Below are 27,678 nucleotides of genomic sequence, written 5' to 3'. Positions count from 1 at the left end.
GCATATATGCATGGCACATAGTGCTTAATAAATGCTTATAGATTGGCCAAATCACCCCCCCCCATATTAGCCAGTCAGAAATGTTTTAATGGCCTACAATTACATATGCAATGAAAGATCTAGTGCCTGCTTTCTCAATTCACACATCTCTAAATAATTAATTTTATGAGAAATCTGCTGTTTCATAAAATCAAGACCATATTTAGACTTAGGCTCTTCATAATGATATTGTATCTCTTCATCATCACAGAACCATACATCTAGACTTATACTAGGTCTTAGAGGTCATTTAGTCTAAATTAGGAAATTTCCATCCAGAAAAGTGATGGAACACATAATTTTGTTTCATGAAATGTGGAATGCTCTGCTTCAGTTGTTAGACAATATTACTTCTTTCCTTCTTAGCACAGCAGAACCTCCATCCAATTTTTTAAAACTTGAGTCAAAAACTGTCATATATCTTTGCATTCCCCTTCAGGATGTAGTCAAGTGATAATGACATAGCAGGTGGTCTACAAATATTAGGTGAATAAATGAAATAGTTAATATTTATATAATTTTAAATATTTTTAATAATTTTAATGGCTATGATAAGCCACAATTTCTAATGCTGAAAGGTTTTGAACTTACTCTTGCAACACACCAGCAAGTTGAATCACTGTAGCACAATTAATTATATCTCACTCTTTCAACCTCTGAGAGGCAGTGGGGGGTCTGATGTTATTATTGTTATTAGCTTGAAGTTTCATTATGATGTGTTTCCCCTAATATCAATCACTAGTGATTAGCATCCTAACATTATCTAACCAATTAACATTAATTTGCTTTTATTTAATTTACTGAAAAGATATTTTTTAAAAAACCCAAAGTTACTCTCTCCCCTCCATTATCTTTGTTCCTAGGGAAGGGTGATTCAGACTTAAAGTGATTGCTGTGAACCCACCAAGTTCACTTCTGGATGTAGCGTAGCCACGGCAGGATTGGCTCCGTTTCTACTGGGTTAATTCTGATATAGATAAAGGTTATCTTTACCAACCTTTCAAACTCATAATATTGTAATCTAGTTTGTATGATCTCCAATGTACATTCTACTAAGAACAAAAAGCAAAGGTCAAAAAAATACAGATTTCATATATTCTCCATGTATGACGGACTGAAGGTTTTGGGAGGAGCTCTTTACTCTGCTTTCCAAGCAAAGATGCAGAAGCTAATAATGAGTTAAGAATATCCAAGCTCAATTCAGTTTTATTAGATGATGAGGTTCCTGGGGCTGGTGATGAAAAATACAAAGGAATACACTTGGCTAGAAAATGAAGTGATGACTGGTCTGGGTGACTGAACAGTGATTCTAAGATTAATGTGTCCAGCCTTGGCAACCACTTTGTTTGCAAGGATTAGAGATCCTAGGGCCCAATTGCTGCTACACATTACTCAGAGTTTTTGCTTAGAGAAGACAACCACTAGTTGGAAGATGAAGCCATTCCCTGGCCTGGCTTTCCAGGATATGCAGACTTCGAGGGAATTATATGAACAATTGCATCATATCTTGCTATTAAGTATCAGTTTCCTCAGAAATTGTATTAAGTTATAGTGTTGCTTCTTAAGTTTTTCTGTTGGTAAGTGCTCGATTATCCTGTATGTTTTAAGCTTTTTAATTTATTTATTTTGTGTAGAGCAAGAGTTATTGAACTTTTTGGTCTCAGGATCTGTTTACACACTTGAAGTTATTAAGGACCCCTCAAAAAACTTTTGTTTACCTGTAGGTTATCTCTATCAATATTTACCATATCAAAAATGAAAACATCTCAATATTATTCTGAAAATAATTTTGATCACCTGGACTAGATATTAAGAACCACTGGTAGAAAGCAAATAAGTAGTTGTCCAATATGTGATCTATATTGTACAATGAGACTGATGAGGTTAATCTCCTCTCGATTCCTGGTGGTCAGGGAACCAAATGATGAGGTTAATGGCATGTTTGGGGTTCAGGGTGATGTGGTTTGAATGGTCTCAATTCCTGGTGATCCAGAGGTTAGTGACAATAAGAGAGTTGTTAAGGATCCCCTTTAAATTGGCTGCAAGTTTAGGAGCGAAAGAATTCACTCATTCCCGAATTATTAGTTGCAAAATGAAAGTTTATTGTTGGATAGAAACCAGTTTACCAAGAGACTGACTTCTATTGTGACAGATCTATGGAAAATGGAGTTTTGCACTGAGTATGCTTCCTCAGTAGGCAGAAGGATCCTCGCAGCTGAGAGTGACAGAGATCTCAAGCTACCTAGGGCCATCTGCAAAGACCTTAGTTGAGGGAAGCTGTTATATTGGTTATCTTAGTGGGGGCTGGGACAGCCCAAGCAGATCAAATCAGGATTCCTCAATTGAATAAGAATTTAGAATTTCTATGGGAGTTGATTAGTCCCTGAATGGTATTGCTCCTCTTATCCGGGAAAAATGGGGTTCTGTCTTAACTCCTTAAAGCCTGGGAGATCCTGATCAAAGGGGACACAAATCTCTAAGAGTGATAATCTTAAAGGGAACAGTTCCCCTCCCCTTTCAAGGGAACCAAATAAAGAGGTCTGGCTCCCCTAGATTCCCCTAGGATTTGGCACAGGGCAGGGAGTTGTGGGAACTGGCACAGAGGTCCTTTGTAAAGTAATTTATGTACCCAAAACACTAGACTGATAAGATGTTTATTATTGGTATTGGGGAAGTAATTTGCTATGCATGAATAGAAAAACTGAATTCCTTGGTGGCAAGGTCCTGGCAGAGAAGTAAAGTATAAAGTCTTGTTAGGGAAATAGGTGAGAAAGATAAAGAGAGGGCAACGCTGAAAGGGAATATCATTTCAGCCTGCAGAGGGTTGCAGCCTATGCCAGGAAAAGAAAGAGGTTCCTTGGCATGGCATGTTAGGTCCTCTGCTAGGACTGAGCCCCAAGGTGGCTCATTTTATAATAGAAGCTGGGGACACCTCTTGGTGGGGGCTGGGTGCAGTTTAAGCTGGAATCAGAGAAAATCTTGGAATTGAACTAGGACATATAGTGTGTTTTTTTCCACCGGGGCAATTGGGGTTAAATGACTTGCCCAGGGTCACACAGCCAGGAATTGTTAAGTGTCTGAGGTCACATTTGAACTCAGGTCCTTTTGACTTCTGCTCTATCCACTGCACCAGTTCATCTAGATTTTTAAAAATAGATTTTAAAACTCTGAAAATGCTGACTAATTCTTATACTTCCTAGGAGTTCCATATTTTATTTGTTGTGAATAACCCGATAACTTAATCGTGAGATTTCACTCCTCAAAGAGCGTTCTGGGGTTCCTCAGACATGTGAGGGCGGAGCAAGAAGGAAAGAAAAAGCGTGCCTGTGTTTGAACTACAATTCCCAGAAGGCTCTGCGCTACTGCTGCTTGCTGTTCATTTTCACGCCGGCCACCGTAGCGCGGTCACGGGATGCTTTAACTCTGCTGGGTCATGTGAACAAACAGCTGCTGGAGAAGGTCCCTCTCTTCCCGGCTTCCTCGGCCTCCGCTTTCAGCCCAGGCATGGCCAACGTCTCCAAGAAGGTGTCGTGGTCGGGGCGCGACCACGAGGAGGCGGAGGCGACGGTGCCTCGGAGGCCGCCTCAGCCGCTCACGGAGCCGCACGGGGAGAGCGCGCCGCTGCTGAACGGGGCCGGGCCGGCGGCGGCGGCGGCTCAGCAGGTGAGGGCGCCCCTCGGGCCGCTCTGGTGACCCCCGGGCAGCGTGGGGGCGACCAGGACCCAGATCCGCCTCTCTGATCTCTTAGTCCTCACGCCTTCCTCCCTCGTATCGGGCCGGGGCCTGAGGGTGAGCGGGAGGGCTGCCCCCAGCACCCCCTCCCCGCCTTCAGAGTCTCCTCCCCAGAGCGGAACCAAGTTTCCTGCTTTAAACCCCTAGAGGAGGAGGGTGCCCGAGAGAGAGTGTCATATTTGCCCATTCGGAAGGGGGGGCCCCGGAGGCGGATTTGTCGCCTGTAGCTAACCAGCGACTGGGGCAAGGAACGGAACCGGGGTTTCACCCAGGCCCCCGGCACTTCCCCACAGCTGCCTCCCACGGACTTAGCCCAACTGCTTCATGTCATCCTTTAGAGTTGGTGCTGTGCTGTAGGTCACACAGCGAGTTAGTGGCAGAACTGGTTCCAGAGCGCCTGTGTTCTGGCTGCGCATCCAGCGCCTTTCCCAGTGCAGTGGCTTTCCCTGCTGCCTAGAAATACCCTCCCTCGTCTCTTGGACCTTCTGGCATCCTCTAGGACTCGGCTCAAAGACCCCTTCTTCCCAAGGACTTTTCCCAGCTTCTTTCTATCTCCTTTCCCGCTTTCTCCCCTCCCCCAGGGCTTTTTTCTGAGATAAATTCTCTTTTTTATCTGTCTACCTCATCATGGCCTGGAATTTTGTTTGTTTGTTTTTTTTTTTGGGGGGGGGGGAGGCATTCTTTGAATCTCCCGTCTTTCTATCTGCCACCTACACACAGTAGGTGTTTAATAAATGCTTTTTGACCGACACTTAGGAGTCATTATATACTTGTTGACTATATTCAAGTTGCTGTTATCTCAGTTCTGGTGCTAGGACTAGCACCAGACTAGACATAATTAACAAAAGACTAGACATAATTCTTAACCAAATATTTTAAGGAAGATAGTGTAAAGGATTTAGGTTGTAATGTCCTGAATAGGGGCAACTAGGATGTGGTGAAAAGAACAACAAACTGGAGGTCAAGAGACTTTGGTTTTGGTTTAACAAATTGTGTAATTTTGGGAAAGTCATTTTCTTTTTCTGTGCCCCTTTTTCTTTAGTTCCACAAATAACAATGCAGAAGATAGTGTTAATATGCTTGCGGAGGTTGCTTTTATATCATTTGTGTAACAATTGAAAGGAGAGAAGTACATTGTAGCTAGGAAAGTTACGAAATTTTTTTTAAAGAGTGTTGGCTTAGCTTGAAATGTAATTTCTCTCCTTGACAATTTACTAAATGGGATTTAAAATGACTTTAAAGTGATCTTGTTAGATGAGTTTCAACAAAGTTACTTTTCTTTGAATGGGCAGTTGCTACATGGACATTCATCAATTTGTGTGTGTGTGTGGGTGGGGGGAGTAGATAATAGATTGCATAGTGACTAGAAAGCCTTTGGCTCAGATCCTGCTTCTGACAAGTATTAGCTAGTTGATTGTGGCACTCTTAAAGCTGAGTAGTAGAGGAAATGTTGACTTAGTTCTATCCCAAGCCTTCACCCCTACACTGGCTACACTCTCCTCTATTTCCATGTTGACCCTTTGGTGAATTATTTAAAATCCACACTGTCTTCCTTTGAATCCCTTGCTTTCTCATTATATCCCAGATTGGGCCTTGCCAGGCCTAAACCTTGGATCATTTCCACCATCCAGTACCTTTGTTTTCTCAAATGTGCTGTTAAATGAAATTGGAGAAAATCATGCCAGTTCTGCCAGAGTCCATTTCAAATTTATTGAGCCCTCACTGATGCTAAGCAGTCTTTATACTTCAATAATTAACTTACTATCCCCTTCACTACAGCTGCTTTTCCAAACCTTTTAATCCCTCTTAAATCTTCTGTCATACTTCCCATCCTCTCCCCCAACCCTTTCAGATATCCTTATTTCATATTTTACTGAAAAAAAGCTCTCCCTTTTCTCTCTTTCTTCTTATTTCAAATCACTCAGATGCCTTTTGCCTCTATCTCCTCCTTAACCCTTATCTCAACAAAATTAAGTAATCCTTCTTGGCAAGATCAACCCCCCTACATTACATGAGATCCCATTCTATCTTTTTTCCTCCAGCATATTGCACCCATGTTAACCTTCATTCTCTCTCTTCATTCTTTTCTTTGTTGCTGCTTCCTTACAGCCTACAAACATGCCTGCCTTTTGTGGTTAACCTCCACCAACAATAGGTGTTTTCACTTTTTTCATTCTCTTTAGTTTGGATTCTGACTTCATTATTCAGCTGAAACTGCTCTCTCTAAATTTACCAGTGATTTCTTAATTGCTGAATTCAGTGGCCTTTTCTCAGTCCTCATCCTTCTTGGCTTCTTTGGACCCTTTCACACTTCACCCTCTTCTTCTCCTTGCAACTGTCTTCTCTCTAAGTTTTTGGGACACTACTCTGTCCTCTTTTCCTTCTACTTATCTGCTTCTCAGTCCCAGCCCCACAGGACTCTGTCATAGGCTCTTTTTTTCTCCCTCTATACATTTCACTTGATCAGTTCCCATGGAATCAGTTATCTTATTTGACAAAAGACTCTCTAATCTAACCCTAAACTTTGCTGTGGCCCTCCAGGCTCACATATCTGCCTATTAGACATGCCTGCAGACATCTTAATCTCAGTTATGTCCAAAATGAAACTCGTAATTGTTTTCCCCAAACATTCCCCATTTCTGTCAAACTTCTCTTTTACTTTGAGGGCAGAACTATCTTTCCAGTTCTTTAAACTTACAACATAGGTGTCGTTTTTACTTTCATTCCATATCCAATGTATTGTTGAAATCTTCCTAGTTTACTTTTGTTACATCTCAAAATTATCCCCTTTTCTCCTCTGACGCTGCTACCAACTTGCTGTAGTCCCTCATCCCCTTAGACTATTGAAAAGGTCTGCTGGTTGGTCTTTTGGTCTTATCATAAGCCTCTCTCTATTCTCCACTTAACCAACAAAGTGATTTCCTAAAGTACAAATGATCTCAACTCAAACTCCAGTGACTTCCAATCAGTCACCTCCAGTATCATATATAAACTACTGTTTGACAAAGTCCTTGATAACCTTGTCCTCCTCTACCTTTCCAGTCTTATACCTCAATAGATATTTTTTGATGTAGTGACAACAGGCCTCCTTGCTGTTCCTTCAACAAAACAAATACGCTCCCTTTTCATCTGCCCTCTTGACTTCTTTCAGTCCTAATTAGAATCCCACCTTCTATAGGAAGTCTTTCACAATCCCTCTTAGTTCTATTATCTTCCCTTTGTTGATTGTCTTCAATTTATCCTGTACACATTTTGTTTTCACACCTGTTGTCTTCCTCACCAGATTATGAGCTCTGTGAGAGTAGTGACTGTCATTTGCTTTTCTTTATATTCAAAGCACTTATCACATTATCTGGCAAATGATCCTTAATAAATGTTTATCTTTTTATTGATTTGACTGGCATTGCTAGAATTTGGTTTTCCCACCTTCCCCCACCTCCTTCAAATGATGTCAGGTGAGAGTAAGAGTTTGATATTAAGTTGAAATTAAGTTTTTTTTTTTATTTTAGGGAAATGATATAGTGGAGATGAGAAAAGTCATTTCCCTTCCTGCTTTACAAAGTGGGGAAATTATAGAAATTCCATATATTGTTACATTCCATATATTGTTAGACTGGGTTGATGTGTTTGTTTAGTTTTGCTGAATTGCTTTCTTTTCCCCTTTATGGTTTGTCTTTGTTTTAAGGTGTATGTGTGGGGGAGTGGTACTATATTTGGAAATAAAGATTATTATAAAAATAAGCAATCAATAAAAATTTGAAAAGAAAATGACCCAATGGAATTCAGTTTTCTGTCACATTTTCAAAAGGATAGGTACAGAAATGCAAGGTGTTTACATCAACAATTTTCAGTTTTCTTCCTTTGGAATATGTGTGTGTGTTTGGGGGGGGAGGGAGGGACAATATTGTCAGACGTTGTTTTGAGAATTCCTTAACATGTCCTTGTTTCAGTCATTTGTAGTAAATGATTGGAGAGGTGCTAAAATAACATTATAGAATGGTTCTCTGTCTGATTTGATATAGTCAAATCCAGATCCTTTTGATTGGATCTGGCTAACTAGGTTTTGAACTAAACAAGTTTAGTAATCTTTGATAGCTGGATCCTGGCATGCTAGCTTGTAATTATCCATGTTTTGCCCTCATCTCTCCTGCTGCTTTATATTTGGCTTTTAAACTGTCTTTGATTACAGACCAGAGCCAAAGGGGAAAAAAAGTCATCCTACTTATGTTTTAGAAGCATGATAATTTTCTCAGATAACTAAAAATTCAATCACATAAACCCTGTCATAGATATTTATGATAACAGAAGGAAAGACTTCATGGGAGTGCTTTTTAGTACCATAATTTACTTTGAAGTTTATAGTAATGTCTTTTCCAAAATTCTGTTTACTCTTTGTTTTCTGTGTTGATAGGAAATAAATAATCTCTGAATTAAGCATTTTCTCTAGCTGTTGGTTTTCTGGATGGGGAAAATTCAGTATTAAATTGGAAACTTTGTATTTAAATCATATTACAACAACTGATATGGGAACTGGTTGAAATCATGGCTGAAGTGAAATCTGCATCTCTTTTTGAATTTCATTTGCTTCCTGCTCTCTCTTTCTTTTAACAGGGAAAGCAAGAATTGGCTGGTTTTAAAAGAGCCTGATCTCTGGTAAAACTGTGCACATGGTTGGTTTTTTTTTTTTTTTTTTTTCACATGGTAGCTGAATTGACATCTAATCAAATTGTCTGATTGTGCTGATCTTTTTTTACCTAATGCTTTCTCATACCAGTGAAATCTCAGGTCCAGTCTGATTTCTATTCTTATGAACCTCATTTTTGCATTTCTAAAATGTTCCTACTTTCAACTGGAGGAGTGCTGCAATATCAGACCATTTCTGAGCTACTCACTGAATCTAGTAGCTGTGGCAATTAGTATATCAATAGAGAGGGAAACTTCAGGATCAGCCTATGCATTGTACATTTTCTGGGAAGCCTGTTGCTCAAGACAGCAGGGGGATGTATCTTTGACTATCATGCTTGGCATAGTCAATGAGAAGAAAAGCAGAGAAAATGTGAACTGTATAAAAATGACTCTAGATACCTTTTTCTGACTTTGTCCCCAGCTGTATGCTTTGAGAGGGTAGAGCAGGATATGTCTTTTGAATATTGCCTGTATGACCTTGTGGCAATAGTACTATATTTATATTAAATCATAAAAGGGAAGAATGATTTACAGGCTGTCCCTTCCCCCTTTTAAATGAAGAAGCCAGATCACAAGGAAAGAGGGAGTATTAACTATCATGTGCATCAAAAGTAGGAAACAAGGGAAATAAACACTCTGTGTTTAAAAAAAAAAAAAGGTCAGAAGGAGATTGGCATCTGTGCTGTTTTTCTAATGCAGGAAATGTTGGAACTGAAAAACATGGTGGTAGGGTTTTTTTACATTTTAAGAGTATTTTATTTTTCCAAATACATGCCAAGATAGTTTTCAACATTCACCTTCACAAAATCTTGTGTTCCAAGTTTTTCTCCCTTTCCTATAGACAGCAAGCAATCCTATGTAGGTTAAACATGTGCAATTCTTCTAAACATTTCCATATTCGTCATGCTGTACACCCCCCCCCCCCCCCCCAAAAAAAAAAAATCAGTTCAAAAGGGAAAAAAAAAACCTAAGCAAACAAACAACAAAATGGTGAAAACACAATGCTTGGAGCCACATTCATTCTCCATAATTCTCTTTCTGAATGGGGATAGTTCTTTCCATCATAGGTCTATTGGAATTGCTTAGCTTATTTTTTTCTTTTTTTTTCTTTTTTACTTTTCTTTTCTCTCCCCCCCCCCCCCCCCCTTTTTTTTTTTTTTTTTTTTTTTTGCTGAGGCAATTAGGATTAAGTGACTTGCCCGGGATCACACAGCTAGGACATGTTAAGTGTCTCAGGGCTGATGCTTTATCCTCTGCACTAACTACTTGCCCCTAGCCTAGTTTTTAATGAACCTTAGAGAGGCAGCACCTTGCAGTGGAAAGAATTCTAGAGCTGAAATGAAGATTTGAGTTTGCATTCTGGTTATGCCATTTGCTTTGTGAAGTGAACAGATCTTTTTCTTTCTCCAGGCCTTTATTTTCTCATCACTAAAAAGAGGTGCTTGTATTATATGACATTTAAGAATTGCCATTTTAGAGAGGCACCAAAATGAAGTGGAAAGAGGATAGGATTTGGAGTCAGAAGATCTAGGTTCAAATGTGAGTTTATCTTTGTGCCTTCAAGCAAGTGACTTAATTTCTTAGAGCTTAAGTTTCTTTATAAAATGAGGTTGTCGAACTAGGTAGCCTTGAAAGTTTTCTAGCTCTAAGTCTTATTCTGTGACCTAAAAGAGTAACAGCTTAAGCTGGCTTTTTGGAATGGTTCAAGGAATCTTTGGGGTACTTTGAAATACTTCAGAGACTCTTAATTGTCTGTAGCAATGTGGGATGGCAGGTTCCAGTATAGTAGTCTCGAATCTCTGCCTATCTCTCCCTCGAGAAATGACTCCTTTCTGGGATATATTCCAGTCAAATAACTTAGGAAGATAAAAACTGTCTGCTGCCATGATAGGAGACAAGTGCATGGAGATTCATTCATTTATACATTCAATTACCATGTTATATAAAAGAGTAAGCCAGAACTCTAGGTTCTAAGTATGTGTGTGTATGTGTTTGTGTGTGTGTGTATGAATAATACATATATGAATATAATATTCATCTATGAATCCTACATAAATCACCTGGGGACTCTGATTAAAAAATAGGATAAAATCAGTGCCTAGAAAAGGCTCCAAGTGTGCTTCATATAGGCCTAGGAAATCTGGATTACTCTGGATGTGAATTAAGGGTGTCTTGGTGAATGATGAAAAACTTAAGAATAGCTTGGAGGATGGGTAGAAATTAAAGAGGCAATAAATAATTTGGAGTAGTAGGAAAAATGAAGACAGAAGGAGATGGATAAACTAACTTGAAGCAGTTCTTCTGTTACTTTGAAGAAGAAAAGGAATTGAGGGAAATCTGAACCAGTACCATATCCCTTTTAGGTTTCCATTTAAAAGAAATCAAATTAGGGCATATAGATTGAGTGCTCCTGGGTCTTTTCCCCTTCGGCATTAGAGATATGCTGAACACCTTTTATTGGTAAAGCTCCTTCTTTGCCAGAAAACCCCAAGTGACATTATGCCATTATTTCTATTAGTAGTATTTTATCATCTATTTAAAAGAAAAAAAGAAAAAAAAAAACCAAGTTAAACATGATAGGTAGATGCAATTTCATGTGTAACTTTCTATTTCTGTTTTACTTCCTTTTTAGAAATGTTCATTTTTACTTGGTGTTAATTTTCATTTTCATTTTCCTTTTTCATTCCATTTTACTTGATTTGGCCCTGACTAACCTCTGTTAGTTAATTCAAGAAATAACACTATTGCCACATTTTTCAGTTGAGGTGGCTTAAGCTGATTGAGGGGGAAGTGAGTTGCCTAGGTTGATTTAGCTAGTAAGTATTGGGTTTGAGGCTTGAATGCACGTTATTTGATACAAAATTTGGGGTAGAGTATCATTGTTGCAATGTGGTTCTGACCTTTGAATATATATATTTTCCTCTGTTGTTCATCTTACTGTTCTATTGCTCATTTCTAATTTCAGTTTTGGAAATATAAGTAGCAGAAGACTGTCAGACTGAAATTTATTATACAAAATCCCCAAGACCAGAGTTAATACGGACTTTTCCGATGTTAATGTTGGCATTAAATTTAAACCCAGTTTTTAGAAGTGGCTAAATAATTTATACTTGTTTTCTTAGAAAGGACTTGTTTCACATGATTTGGGGATTTCTGTGATATCACTAACGCTCTTTTACCTATTGGTTAGCGTTAACATATAACTAGGATAGATGGACTCTTGCATCCACAGAAGCATTAATTTAGACCTATCAAGGACTTTAGAAACGATCTCAGAAGCAATAGGACACCCTGAGAAAGGCAGCAAGTGCCAGAAAATTTAAACACCATGACTTTGACCATCATCTTTTTTCAGACAGCTCAGGACTCTTGATTCTAAGAGCCTGAGAACAACAATATTTTCTAAATAGTCCTGCTTCTAGCTCATCCCCTACAACAGTTACTGAGGGGACAAATCATTGTGGAAAAGGAACCAGCCTTCCTCATTCCCACCAGCAACAACTGCTGATCTGTCACCTACAGGCCTCTGGGCACAGGAGCCCTGGGAATGGTAGTATCTTCTGTTTCCAGCCTATCCCACAATCGCCACCTGGGAAAACAAACCCGGTGGAGAAGGGACATCCATCCTCACCAATAGCCAACTAACTGCCACATATGATACAGCCGGTATCTGTGGCTGGTCTAATGGCAAAGGAATTTTAAATGTATTCTGGACTAGACTGGTCCCTAATCTGTGGGTGGCCAAACAAAGCAAGCCAGCGTCAGGTGAGTCAGAAATCAAATAACTTGGTTATTGGAGCCTTGTAATCATTCAGTGGGTAAAGAACCAGAGTTAGTGTGATGGTAACAGGAAGGTAGCATCTGCTTTGGTTCACTTAGCAGTTACAAGCAGAGAGATTGTTCATTGTTAGGAGATGTGATTAATCACTTTTTGCTGTAGTATGTTAGCTATAGCTCTTTACTCTCAGGTCAGGATGTCCTGAAGAATAAGGAAGCTCCAACAAATCGAGTTATCAATTAATATGAAAATCATAAACTCAGAACATATCTGTTGTTGGTCGAAGCAAAACATTTTGTCAAAGGGTGAGATCATCCAGAGGATGAGCTCAAAAGATTGTTATTATGCCAGGCTTAGGGCACAGACAATGTGCTTGCTGGACCTTAGCTCAGGGTTTCTCCTGATATCTTGACACTAGGTAAAGCAGCAAGGCACCTTCAGGTGAGAAAAAGAGGCAACATGTGCCAGGTAAAGTCAAACAACCACTACCATCTTGATTACTATCTCCCCTCAGACTCTAATAAAGACAGCCTAGGGCTCTGAATCCAAGAACCTTAAGAATAACAGTATTTGTAGCCCAGGACTCTCAGCCATCATCCTGAGAAGCAATCCCTTGATAGCTGCTCAAGTATTGATGGCCCAGAAAAGAAGGTTTCTGCTGTCAAAGTCCTTGGGTCTTCAGATGATTCAACATCAGCTAATGATTTTAGCATTGAAAATAACATTAAAGAAGATACATTAACATCTGTTTTGCTGCTATACCTTAAGAACCAAGGTATTTATTTTAATTCCAGTTTCTCTTCTTCCTCCAACTCTCATCTCCACCTATTGAAAAAGCAAAAAATTAAAAATTCATTACAAATATAAAGTCATATAAAACAAATGTCTGCATTATTCATGCCTCCTTACCCACCCTCTTATCCCTCCCCCCAAAAAAAAAACCGTGAAAAAGAAAGAAAAAAGGTGTTTTAATTTGGATTATATTTCTTTCAATTATCTGGAAGTGGGCAGCATTTTTCACCATGAGTCCTCTGGAATTGTGAGTTATTATACTTATAAGAATTACTTTGTCTTTTATAGTTGGTTGTCTTTATATAATTGCTTTTACTGTGTAAAATTTTCCCTAGTTTATATCCTTAGTGCTTAGTGCTTTGAACATAGAAAGTGCTTAAATACTTCATTTGGATATTTTCAGTGGATATTCCAACCCTTTCATTTTACATTTGAGGAAAATAAGGCCTAGAGAAAAGAAATGACTTTTCCAAAGTCACATATGAAAGTCAGAACTTGAATCTAGATCCCTGAACTCCATATCCAGCATACTTATTACTTCATCATGCTGTCTTCCCCTTATGTGAGTGTCTGGAAAATGGAAAATTTTTTCTCTACTTCCATTCACACAGTCACATTCTTTTTTATGTGGCTCAGCTGAATCTATTTGTGTTTGAGCTGTGTCTTCCTAGTTTGGCAATCCAAACTGTTCTGTTGGTATAGGTTTGCTATTGCTTTAGGGGTTTCCAGACCTCAGTGTTGTGTCAGAAAACTTGGTTTTATAAATTTGAAAGTACATGTACTTTCTGTCCCATATCTATAGTGTTTGCTTACATCCTCATAAGAACTGGCTGAAGAAAATATTTCAAAATGACCTGCTGAGATAGCAAGCAGCAATATAGTTTAGTGATTTAGATTTGTGTGGTCTTTGTATCTCTGAGAACAGGCAAATGGGAAGTGCCTACTTAGCTATTTGCCCTCACCTTTTTAATCTGTTGCAAATCAGTTTAATCCTTAAATCTTTGCCAAATTGCAGATTTACATTCTTAGTCATTCCAGCGGGTCATTGTTAGGTATCTCCATAATCTTTGGCAATCTTACTTTGTGCATTTGTTTCATGCAAAGCATCTGTGGTATTGCCTGTTGAAATCTTTCTGTGTTTTTTCTGTCTACCCGACAGTTGGAAGTTATCTTCTATCACTAGCATTTCAAAGGGCTGGGTTGCTCCTGTAGCATTGCACTTTGTTGTGTGTTTTTGTCAAGAACTGTCACTGAAAGTTAAACACTTAACATTGTTTCTTAGCTGTTCCTTTTATACCATGTTGAGTGAGTCTTGGGTTGTAAAAAAATGGTGCTCTAACAATGTGACTTAAGCCAGGATGGTATTTTCAGGGACAAAGGGAATGATCAGTGCACTAGTGTCTTTTAGGTGGCTGAGGTGATGGAACATCTAGTTAATGTATCTATAGTTGTATAAATCACTTATGCTTTGAAATTTGGTCGGTAACAGGTCTATTGTAGCCTGGTGGAAGTTCTTGATTTGGGAGGAAGTGTGGACATTAATCCTATTTTTCAAAGAAGCTTAGAGCTAATAGGCTCTATGTATATTGAGGACTTGGCGTTTACCATTCAATAAATGTTCTATATAAAAAAGCTAGAGAGGATTTAATTTTATAAAATTTAGCATTTAATTTTCTTTTGTTCATTCATTGGTTCTGATGTTCACAGTAAATAAGATTACTTTGGAAAGAATATGCCATTTATTTAAGAAAACTCAGCTACCACTCTAACTCAGGACCTTTTCAACTTCTTACATGCACTAGTTGTTCTTACTGCTTCAGATCTCCCATTTACCTAGTTTGTCTTCCATACAGCTGATAAATTGACATTTTTAAAGTGCAGATGTGACCATGTTACCCTCTTCCTTACAAAGTTCCAGCACTTCCTATAGCCCCCAAGATAAAACATAAACTCTATTTTGCATTCAGAACCTTTCACAATTATATATCCAACCATACTTTGCCAAACTTCTTATCATGTTAGTTCCCCTTACAGTGTTTACTTTCCAGATAAGCCAGCCAACTTGCTATTCTTCATATACATATTTTTTCTCAAAAATTTATAACTTTTTGTGATGACTGCGTTTAGCACCCAGGGTGTTTTAAAATCAGCCAGAGTCAGGATAAGCTAAAATCTTTGATCTTTATTCTTTGTGGAGGTGAAGGGGAATGGCCATATGAAGTGAGAACAATTGCAACACGAATCTGGCCAGCAGTGCCTCTGGCTCTCACACTTCCACCTACCAAATTCTCTACCCAATCTCCTATACAACATCAAACTTGCACAGAGAGTGGGCAGGGCCATTCTTTCTCCAAGCATATATTAATAGAGTATTGTCCAATTGGTAATTAGCCATAAGTGCTCAGACTGGACCTCAGTGCATCTGCTCAGCTTCAGCCCATTACACCTTTTCCCAGTCTGCCCTAGAAGACATGCACCCCTTCTTTATCTCTGTTTTTTAAACTCTATTCCTCAAAAAATTCAGGTCAACATTAAAGCTTTTAGTAATACCCTCTGCCAACTGTAAATTATTTTATATATATTTTGTGTTTGCTTATACATATATGTTGTTTTCTCTGATCGACTGTAAATTTGTTGAGATTAAGCATTATTTTTTCCTTTGTATTCCATGTGTCAGGCACATAATAAACACTTGTTGATTGATTGCAAGTAATTGTACAAATATCATAGATACTACATTTTAAGCTCTCTAAGGGAAAATTGAGAAATAATTTGACCTTTTATGAACAAAGGAAAATCCAGAACAGAAATATTCCAAGGTATATTTTCCTAGGCTTTAAGAAAAGAGATTTCACTTAATCATTTGCTAGTGTCTTTGCAAATAAGCAAATCCTTTTAAAGCAAACTCTTCATGAGGGAATAACCTTTGGAGGCAATATTCAGTTCTGTCAACTTGTCTGACTAGTAAGGTTTCATCTGGGTTGTTTACACACACAGAGACACACATACACAATACAGACATTCTTTTTCTCTTATCTTATGTCTGATGTTTTATTTTGTACTTAATTGGAACATTAAACCACTCCTATAAATCACAAAATGATAGTATTTTAGATCTGGTACTCTTTAGAATTCTAGAGTGTCCAAGCCCCAGAAATCTCACTTGACTTAGATTTTACAAAATCCCTGGAGACCATTAAGCAATCTATTCTGTCACATCAGTCTGTAGATTGTTTAGGGGCTCACTTTCATAGCAGTGAGAAAACTCAGGTTTGAAATGGGTTTCAATAATTCAGCAGACATTTGTTAAATTATGAGCTGAGCACTGTGCTAGGCAGTGGCAGAATGCAAAGTTAAAATAGGACCCAGTTATTGCCTCCTTTTATTCTGAATGTTTTCTCTGTTGTTTTTTAAAGCCAAGGAAAAGAGTGGTAGGTAGGGATGGATGGGAGAGCATAGTAGATAGAAGCCCTACCTTAGAATCAAGATAACTTACTAACTTCAAGGTAGATTTTGGATAAATCACTTAGTTTCTCAGTACTCCAAAATAAGCTTTGATAGTAGGCATTTAAAAATATATATATTTAAAGTAGTGTTTTATTTTGTTTTCAACATTCATTTCACTAAGGTTCTTCCCTCACTCCTCTCTCCCCAATACCGTAAGCAATCAGATATATATTAAACATATATAATCCTTCTAAACATATTTCCATATTTGTCATGTTATGCAACAAAATCAATGGATATTTCTCTACTCTGATGAATTACAAGTTACCTTAAAAAAATCTATCTCATAGGAAGTTGAAGGAAGAAGGGAATAATTATTTATATAGAACCTGTTATGTACCTGCAACTGTTTCACAAATATTATCTCATGTGATGAAAAACTCTTAAAGGTAGGTGCTACTATTTATTATCCCCATATTACAATCCAGGAAACTGAGATAAATACAAATTAAATGACTTCCCTAGTCTGAGGCTGGATTTGAATTCAAGTCTTCCCCATTACAGGCCCAGCACTCTATTCACTGCAGCAGAACGTGTGATCTGTCCCTTAAACAAAGATTACATAAAAAGGACAGCAGTAGAAGAGATACCCAGTCATTCTCTGAAGGAATAATTAAGAAAAATTTAGAATGGTATCTGTGTTCTCAGATGTCTGTGTACCAATGTACAAAATATGTAAAATAAGATGAACTTGATATTTTAGTGTAAGAAGTCAAGAAAACCAAATAAATAGCACTAAAACAAGGATGGAATTCATGCGTTAATTAAAATTGAAAAACAATTTTCAGCATTATTGATATAAATATTGTCCCTAGAATGAAGGAGATGGTCGTCCTGTACCTTCTGTCCCTATTAGATAACTTTTGGAGTATTATACACCATATTGTAAGAGAATTATTGTTGGAGTGCTTCCAGAAGAGTAAGTAACCAAGATGGTGAGGGGATTTAAAATCATATCTTCTGGAGAATATTTTAAGGAACTTTGAATATATGCTCAAATATTTTTAGAAGAGAAGTTTTCTGTTTGGGGAGTGAGACTAACAATGACAGCTATTTTCCAGGGCTGTCATATTTATGATTTTTGAAACCCAAACTGGGAGCAATGAGGTAGAAAAGTATAAATCAGTGAATTTGGGCTCATCATAAGGAAGAATTATTCAGCTATTAGAGGAGTCTAAAACTGTAATGTTATTTCTTTTAAGGTAGTGAATGCCTTATTATTGAAAATATTCCAGAAAGAAGCATGATAATTACCTCTCAGGACTGCCATAAAGAGACTCCTGCGCTAGTAAGGAGTCTAAATTACATGAATTATAAGTACCTTTTAAACTCAGGATTCTTATTTCATTTTATCAACTCTGTAAAATCTCTAGGTGTTCTTAATGTTTTCATTGCAGCTGTTTGTGTTGTAAGTACAATGAAAGCAAACCATGGGAAAATGATTCTGCTTGAGCAGAGGAATCCATTTTCTAATCCCCTCCCCACAAGTTTTTGTAAAGATTTTGTTCAATTGGGGGTGACAAAGTAACACATGGAAAAATTAAATTAGGAACTCAGTTGTGGTACTTAAGAGTAAAAGGGATTGTCTATTTCTTTTTGCAACTCTCTTAAAACTTCTCCTTTAGGAATTTAGATGCTACACCGTTTGGTACATATGTTTAATATTGGTATTGCTTCATTATCTATGGTACCTTTTAGCAAGGGTGTAGTTTCCTTCCTTATCTCTTTTAATTAGAGCAATTTTTGTTTTTGCTTGATCTGAGATCAGGATAGCTACCCCTGCTTTTTTTTTTTTTTTTTTTTTTTTTTACTTCACCTGAAGTGTAATAGATTCTGCTCCAGCCTTTACCTTTACTCTGTATGTATTGCTCTGTTTTTAAATGTGTTTTTTGTAAACAAAATACTGTAGGATTCTGGCTTTTAATCCAGTTTGCTAAGTAAGCGGATGCTTACTTTTTATGGGAGAGTTCACCCTTTCACATTTACAGTTAAAACTGCTAATTCTGTATTTCCTACTATTTTATTAACCCCAAATTGTACTCTTGTCTTTCCTTTTCCTCTTTCCCTTCTCCCCAGCATTTTACTTATGAGCACTACTTGCCTCTAGCAGTCCTCCCCCTTTCTTATACCTTTACTCTACTATTTCTCTTTTCTCTTCTATTTAGCCTACCCCTTCCTTTTTCCCCTTTCCCCTCCCATTTATCTATAAGATTAGAGTTGTTTCTCAGTGAAGCCAAATATATCTAATATTCTTTTTTGGGGCCAAATCAAATGAGAGTAAAATTCACACAATATTCGTCACCCTCCTTTCTTTCCCTCAATTATAATGTTTTCTTTGTTTCTTCCTAACATGTAATTTCCCTCATTTTACCTCCGCTTTCCCTTTTTTTTCTGTTACAATTCCCTTTCCATTTCTAGTTTCTTTTTAAACAGTAAACTCAGATTATACGCGTACTCTCAATGTATACCCATAACAGAAATATAGTTCTCAAGAGTTTTTTTTTTTCTCTTGAGTTCTATATTTGGAGGTTAGATTTTTTGTTTAGTTCTGGTCTTTTCATCAAAAAGAATGGAATTTACCAGTTTCATTGAATGTCCATCTTCTTCCCTGAAAGAAAATGCTCAGTTTAGTAGGGTAATTTATTCTTGGCTGCATTCCAAGTTCCTTTGCCTTTCAGAATATCAAATTCCAGGCCTGTTGATCCTTTAAAGTGGAAGCTACTAGGTCTTGAGTAATCCTTATTGTGGCTCCTCAGAATTTGAATTGTTTCTTTCTAACTGCTTGTAATATTTTTTTCCTTGGCCCGATTAAGAGAGCTGCAAGAAGAAATAGCAAAACTATAATAGTGGGAGATCTCAACCTTGCTCTCTCAAAAGGATAAATCAAAGCACAAAATGAATAAGAAAAAAGTTAAAAAGATAAATAGAATATTAGAAAAGTTAGGTATGATAGATCTTAGGAGAAAATTGAATGGAGATAGAAAGGACTACACTTTCTTCTCAGAAATTCATGGAATCTATACAAAAATTGACCATATATTAGGACATAAAGACCTCAAAATAAAATGCAAAAAGACAGAAATAGTAAATGTTTTTTTTTTTTTCAGATAAAGATGCAATAAAAATTATATTCAATAAAGGGCCAGGGGAAAATAGACCAAAAAGAAATTGGAAACTAAATAATCTCATCCTAAAGAATGAATGGGTGAAACCGCAAATCATAGACACAATCAATAATTTCATCCAAGGGGATGACAATAATGAGACAACATACCAAAATTTGTGGGATGCAGCCAAAGCGATAATAAGGAGAAATTTTATATCTCTAGATGCTTATTTGCATCTAGCAATAGAAACATAGAGAAAAGAGAAGATCAGTAAATTGGCCTTGCAACTAAAAAAGGTAGAAAAAGAACAAATTAAAACCCCCCAATCAAATAATAGATTTGAAATGCTAAAAATAAAAGGAGAGATCAATTAAATTGAAACTAAAAAAACTATTGAATTAATAAAACTAAGAGTTGGTTTTATGAAAAAAAAAACAATAAAATAAATAAACCTTTCATTAATTTGATTAGAAAAAGTAAAGAGGAAAATCAAATTGTTAGTCTCAAAAATGAAAAGGGAGAACTATCCACCAATGAAGAAGAAACTTTTATCAAGAGTTACTTTGCCCAACTAAAGCCAATAAATTTTACAATCTAAGTGAAATGGAGATATACCTATCAAAAATAGATTATCCAGATTAAGAGAAGAGGAAACAAATCACTTAAATAGTCCCATTTTAGAAAATAGAAATAGAACAAGCTATTAATCAACTCCCTAAGAAAAAATTCCCCAGGACCAGATGGATTTACATGTGAATTGTACTGAACATTTAAAGAACAATTAACTCCCAATACTATATAAACTATTTGAAAAAGGACTCCTACCAAATTCCTTTTATGACACAGACATGGTACTGATATCTAAACGATTTAGGATGAAAACAGAGAAAGAAAATTATAGACCAATATCTGTAATGAATATTAATGCAAAAATCTTAAATAAACTATTATCAACGAGATTACAGATAATCATCCCCAGAACAATACACCCCAATGAAGTAGGATTTATACCAGGAATGCAGGGCTTGTTCAATATTAGGAAAACTATTAGCATAATTGACTATATCAATAACTAAATTAACAAAAACCATATGATTATCTCAATAGATGCCGAAAAAGTATTTGATAAAATTTAACACCCATTCTTATTAAAAACACTAGAGAGTATAGGAATAACTGGACTTTTCCTTACAATAGTCAGTAGCATCTATTTAAAACCATTAGCAAGCATCATATGTAATAGGGATATACTAGAACCATTCCCAATGAGTTCATGGGTGAAACAAGATTGCCCAGTATTATCATTGCTATTCAATATTGTATTAGAAATGCTAGCCTTGGCAATAAGAGAAGAAAAAGAGTTTAAAGGAATTAGAGTAGTAATGAGGAAACCAGATTATCATTCTTTGCAAATGATATGATGGTATACTTAGAGAACCCCAGAGAATCAACTAAAAAGCTATTAGAAACAATCCACAATGTTAGCAAAGTTGCAGGATACAAAATAAATCCATATAAATCATCAGCATTCTTATACATCACTAATACAATCCAACATCAAGAGATAGAAAGAGAAATTTCATTTGAAATAACTGTTGATAATATAAAATATTTGGAAATTTATCTGCAAGGGAATGTCAGGAACTATACAAACAAAACTACAAAACACTTTCACACAAATAAAGTCAGATCTAAGCAATTGGAAAAATATCAAGTGCTCTTGGATAGCTTGAGCAAATATAATAAAGATAACCATACTTCCTAAACTAATCTATTTATTAAGTGCTATACCAATCAAACTCCCAAGAAATTTTTTTTTACTGAATTAGAAAAAATAACAACAAAATTCATCTGGAAGAACAAAAGGGCAAGAATTTCAAAGAAATTAATGAAGAGAAAAGCAAATGAGGGCGTCCTACCTGTACCAGATCTAAAACTATATTATAAAGTAGTGGTCATCAAAACATTTGGTACTGGCTAAGAAATAGAGAAGTTGATCGGTGAAATTGGTTTGGCTCACAGAACAAAATAGCCAATAACCCTGAAAAACCTAGAGGCCCCAGCTTTTGAGATAAGAATTCGCTATTTGACAAACTGCTGGAAAAATGGGGAAAATGGCAGAAAGTAGGCATAGACCCACACCTAACACCGTATATCAAGATAAGGTTGAAATGGGTTCATGATGTAGACATAAAGAATGATATAAACAAATTAGAAGAACATAGGATAGTTTATCTCTCAGATTTGTGGAGGAGGAAGGAATTTGTGACCAAAGAAGAACTAGAGACTATTATTTATCATAAAATAGATAATTTTGATTATATTAAGTTAAAAAGTTTTTGTACCAAAAAACTAATGCAGACAAGATTAGGAAGCAATAAACTGGAAAAATATTTTTACATCCAAAGGATCCAAAAAACCTCATTTCTAATATATATAGAGAATTGACTAAAATTTAATTTAAATGGTTCAAGCCATTCTCCAATTGATAAATAGTCAAAGGATATGAACAGGCAGTTTTCAGATAAAGAAATTGAAACTATTTGTAGCCACATGAAAAGGTGTTCCAAATCACTATTGGTCAGAGAAATGCAAATTAAGACAACTCTGAGATACCATTACACACCTCTCATATTAGCTAAAATGACAGGAAAAGATAATGACGAATGTTGGAGGGGATGTGGGAAAACTGGGACGCTGATACATTGTTGATGGAACTGTGAACAGATTCAACAATTCTGGAGAGCAGTTTGGAATGATGCTCAAAAAGTTATCAAACTGTGCATACCCTTTGATCCAGCAGCGTTTCTACTGGGCTTATATCCCAAAGAGATCTTAAAGGAGGGAAAGGGACCCACATGTGGCAGCCCTTTTTGTAGTGGCAAGAAACTGGAAACTGAGTGGATGTTCATGAGTTGGAGAATGGCTGAATAAATTATGGTATATGAATGCTATTGAATACTATTGTTCTGTAATAAAGGACCACCAGAATGATTTCAGAGAGGCTTGGAGAGATCTACCTGAACTGATGCTAAGTGAAATGAGCAGAACCAGGAGATCATTATACATGGCAACAACAAGATCATATGATGATCAGTTCTAATGGACATTGTTGTCTTCAACATTGAGATGATTTAAACCAATTCCACTTGTACGGTGATGAAAAGAACCATCTACATCCAGAGAGAGAGAACCATGGGAACAGAGTGTGGAACACAACATAGCATTCTTATTCTCTTGTTATTTGCTTGCATTTTGTTTTCTTTCTCAGTTTTTCTTTTTCTTCCTTCTTGATCTGATTTTATTTGTGCAACAAGATAATTGTATAAATATATATACATATATTGGATCTAACTTGTATTTCAACATATTTAACATGTATTGGGACTACCTGCCAGCTAGGGAAGGGGGTGAGGGGAAGAAGAGGAAAATATAGAACAAAAGATTATACAAGGATCAATGTTGGAAAAGTTACCCATTCATATGCTTTGTAAATAAAAAGCTTTAATAATAAAAAAAATTTTTAAGTGAGTAAAAGGAGTTAAGATAAGGGAAGTCATTGAACTGAGCCCATCAAGGAAACTTATGTGAAAGAGGTACGATATCAGTAAGACATTAAAAAAAAAGATTGGAGGATGGGGGAAGCCTTGTAGTCAAGGAATATAGCAAATGAAACAAAGTCAGTAAGGTTAGATGAGCAGCAGATGGTTTGGTTAGAACAGAAAGGTTGTGTTAGGGAAAAAAGCTGTACCTGGATGGATTTATTGGAGCTATGTTGCAGAGGGAAGCTCTTTAAGTGTATTAGAATTTTGTTTCTACTGTCTCAAGGCACAAGTTAGTGCTAAATTTAAGGGGAGATGTGGGGCACTTCTAGTTTCCCTTCCTGGGGAACTCCAACTCTGTTAAGAGTTTGCAGAATGAACTAGAGGGAAGAGCATGTGCCTGAAGAGTCAGGAGCTCTGGATATCACTTAACCTCTGTGTCTTAGTTTCCTTAGTTGTAAGGAAACTGATATAAATATATCATGCCTCTTGGATGAGGTGTGAGAAAAGTATTTTGGAAAGCTCAAGGCAGTATATGAAACCATTATTATTAGTAATTTTTTTAAAAGTGATTATGTGAATAAATGTAATGTTACCTGGAGAATTAGAGTGAGAATAAGTGAAATAAATGTAAAAGGATCCTAAGTAATAAGACCTGTGGCATATGATGATGATTTCTTCCTCAACCCCTCTTTTTTGTATTTGCTTGTTCTCTGAATTGCAGTTTCTTACCTTTTCAGCCCTCCCATTCAGCATTTTTCCGCATTGGACACCTGAGCAATGTAGAGCTGGATGATGAGCTACTTGATTCGGTGAGTTGATGAGGAAGTTGAATTGAGCTTCATGGTCTGAAATGAGCAGAAGAAAGACTATTGGTTGAAGTAAAGAAGGGAATTTTGCTACATGCAGTTTTATATAAAGATAAGGGACTGTGTGGTAAACAATCCTGTGTCTGCAAGATAATATCTGAGAATGGGATAGCGCTGATATTTTAAAATATATTATTATTTATTCATTACATATTTCTCAATTACATGTAAAAAAAATTTAACGTTGACTTTTTCAAAATTTTTGATTTCTAAATTCCTTCCTTCTCATCTTACCACTTGAGAAGGCAACAGTGGATTGATTATACATGTGAAATCATGCCAAAAAATATTTCCATATTAGCTATGTTACAAAAGCAAACACACACACACAGAACAATAAAGTAAAAAAAAAAAAGTCCTCAGAGTTCATCCCTTCTCTCTGTGGAGATGAATAGCATTTTTCATCATGGTTCCTTTGTAACTGTCTTGTATCATTATCTTCATCAGACTCACTAAGTAATTATTGCTGTTACTCTCTACAATGTTGTCCTGGTTCTTTTCACTTCAGCTTGCATCAGTTCATATAAGTCTTTGCAAGTTTTTTGGAAAGTATCCTGTTTACCATTTCTTATAGCACAATAGTATTTCATCACAATTACATGCCACAACTTGTTCAATCATTCCCCAATTGATTCTATGATAAATATATCTATTACATCAATGTATTTATAACTTATTTTCTGCTACATTTAATATTCTAATATTTTACATTTTCTCAAAATACTGCTTGTTACAGTTTTATGTGAGTATATCTTGGCCTCGTTTATATGCATGTAGAAAATAGTAGCAATGATGACCAGACTGATTTCAGAAAAGACTGGAAAGACTTATATGAACTAATACTGAGTGAAGTAAGCAAACCAGGAAAATGTTGTACCACAGTAATAGCAAGATTATGTGATGATCAACTATGATAGACTTAGCTCTTCTCAGCAATGCAGTTGATACAAGACAATATTAATAGACTTGGGAAGGAAAATGCCATTTGCATCCGGAGAACTATTTTCAACTTTTTTTGTTTGCTTGCTTTTTTTCCTCATGATTTTATTCTTTTGTTCTGATTTTTTTTTTTACAATGTATGATTGTACATGTATAACTTATACTAGATTGTTTGCTGTCTTGAGAAGGGAGAGTAGAGAAAAAATTTGGAATTCAAAATCTTATAAAAATGAATGTTGAAAACTATCTTTACATGTAATTGAAAAAAATAAGGAAAAAAGTAAGAAAAAAAAAAGAAATGCCAGTAATATCAATAGGAGAAGAAAAAGGAAATTAAAGGAATCAGAATGAGCAGTGAGGTAATAAAATCTCCTTTTGCAGGGATACTAATGATATTTGGAAAATCTTAGAGATTTAACTAACAAGCTAATTGAAGCAATAATTTTAGTGAAGCAGATATAAAATAAACTCACATAACTCATCAGTGTTTCTATACATCATCAAAAGAAAAGACTAATTAAATTAATCAGTTAAAATAATTATAGATGGCATAAAATACCTAGAAGACAAACTTGGGGGCTAGGTGAACATAATTGTAAAACACTTTTATACAAATATAATCAGATTTAAATCATTAGGGTAATATTAATTATTTATGGATGGTCAGTGCCAATGTTCTATCTAATCTATTTAATACCATTTGAATTAAATTACCAAAAAAATTTATTTTATTGAGCTAGAAAAAAAATAACAAAATTCTTTTGGAAGAACAAAATGTCAAGAATATCAAAGAAATTAATGAAAAATTATAAAGGAGAAAGATTTAGCAGTGTTAGGTCTTAAACTATAAAGGCAGTAATCTCAAAACTATCTGGTACTGAGACATAGCAGGGTAGATTAGTGGAACAGAGTAGACATCCAATACACAAGAGTAAATATTTATAGTAACCGTGTGTTTACAAATATAAAGATTTAAGCTATTTAGTAAAAATTGCTGGGAAAACTGGAAAGCAGTCTGGCAGAAATTGGGTATAGGCCAATATATTACACCATTTATCAAAATAAGGTCAAATGGATATGTGACCTAGATTTAAAGGAGTGATCATAAGTAAATTAGAAGAGCATGAATAGAAGACTTAGGAATAGGAGAAGAATTTAAGAATAAGCAGGAGAATAGAACACATTGTGAGGTGTAAAATAGATAATTTTGATTACATTATATTAAAAAAGATTTTTACAGTTAAAACCAAGCCAAGATTTCCTTCTAATCTAATTTTTTTGAGAAAATTGGGGAGGAAATTTTTATAGTTTTTAAGCTAATGGTATCATAAATATATAAAAATAAATAGGCTAAAGGTATCATAAATATATAGGAATTTATACAAATATATGTTATTATTATATATATTTATATATAACATAATATGTATTATAATAATTCTATATTATAATATATAGAAATTTATATAAATATATATGTAAAAGTATCATAAATATAACTGGGCTAAAGGTATCATAAATATAGAAAACTTTGTCTAATATATAAGAATATGAGTCATTCTCCAGTTGAAATTTGATCCAGGATAAAAAGAAATCAAAGCTATCAATAGTCATGTGTAAGTCATTATTTATTTTTTTTTCCCTGAGGCATTTGTCATTAAGTGACTTGCCTAGGGTCACACAACTAGGAAGTATTAAGTGTCTAACAGATTTGAATTCAGGTCCTCCTGACTTTAGGGCTGGTGCTCTATCCACTGCTGCCCCTGTAATTCATTATTGATTAGAGAAATACAAATAATAACAACTTTGAGCTATCATCTCACACCTATCAGGTTGACTAAAATGATAGGAAAAATGACAAATGTTGAAGGGGACATGGAAAATTTGGGACATTAATACACTGTTGGTGGAACAGTGAATTGATTCAATCATTTTGATAATAATCTGGAATCATGCCCAAAGAGTTATAAAATTGTGTTTACTCTGATCCAACAATGCTATTTTAAGTCTGTAGGAAAAGAAGAAAAAGAATCTATATATTATAAGACATTTGTGGTGACAGCTCTCTTTGTGGTGGCAAAGAAGGGGAAATTGAGGGGATGCCCATTAAGGGAATAGATAAATGTCTTGTGAGATATAATTCTGATGGAATCCTACTTTATTAAAAGAAATGATGAGTAGGCTGATTTTAGAAAAATGGAAAAATTTGCATAAATTAATGAACAATGAAATGAGTAGAACCAAGAGAGCATTGTGTATGGTAATAGCAACATTGAAGAATAACTGAATGATTAAGTAATTCTGAATATTATTAATATTCAAATCAGTTACAAAGGGCTTAAGAAAAAGATGCTATCCACCCAGAGAAAGAACTAATAAATAAAAGTATGTATAGTATGGTTGTGTGTGTGTATGTGTGTGTGTGTGTATGAGGGAGAGGGAGAGGGACAGACAGACAGACAAAGAGAGAGATATGAAGGCCTTCTTTATTTGGTATTAGGAGAGAGAGAGGGACAATTCAGAACTTAAAATGTAATACTCCCCCACTTATATACAATTTTAGGGGAACAGAGATAAGATAACAGAACTGAAGGAGTCAGTGGTATGTCTCCTTATTTAAAGCTACCTGAACCACTTGTCACTGAAAGGTTATTAATTTGGATTTCAGTGTGGACCCCTTAGCATG

The 27,678-nt window shown here is 35.9% G+C and overlaps 1 protein-coding gene across 2 annotated transcripts in view; it reads left to right on the top strand.

The window, feature by feature from the left end:
• The first annotated feature begins 3,419 nt into the window (after positions 1–3,419).
• CLCN7 (chloride voltage-gated channel 7) overlaps positions 3,420–27,678 on the top strand; it is a 56,878-nt gene continuing 32,619 nt past the window's right edge. Inside the window, exons 1-2 of one of the 2 annotated variants that reach the window (XM_031945773.1) lie at positions 3,420–3,702; positions 23,924–23,995. In XM_031945773.1, coding sequence (XP_031801633.1) covers positions 3,544–3,702; positions 23,924–23,995 — 231 coding nt within the window. In that variant the 5' untranslated portion in view covers positions 3,420–3,543. The remainder of the gene's footprint in view (positions 3,703–23,923; positions 23,996–27,678) is intronic. The other variant, XM_031945774.1, reaches the window with a different exon arrangement.

The sequence above is a fragment of the Sarcophilus harrisii genome, chromosome 1 (genome assembly GCF_902635505.1).
Source record: "Sarcophilus harrisii chromosome 1, mSarHar1.11, whole genome shotgun sequence".
Classification (NCBI taxonomy): Eukaryota; Metazoa; Chordata; class Mammalia; order Dasyuromorphia; family Dasyuridae; genus Sarcophilus; species Sarcophilus harrisii.
This window is presented reverse-complemented; position numbering and strand designations above follow the sequence as displayed.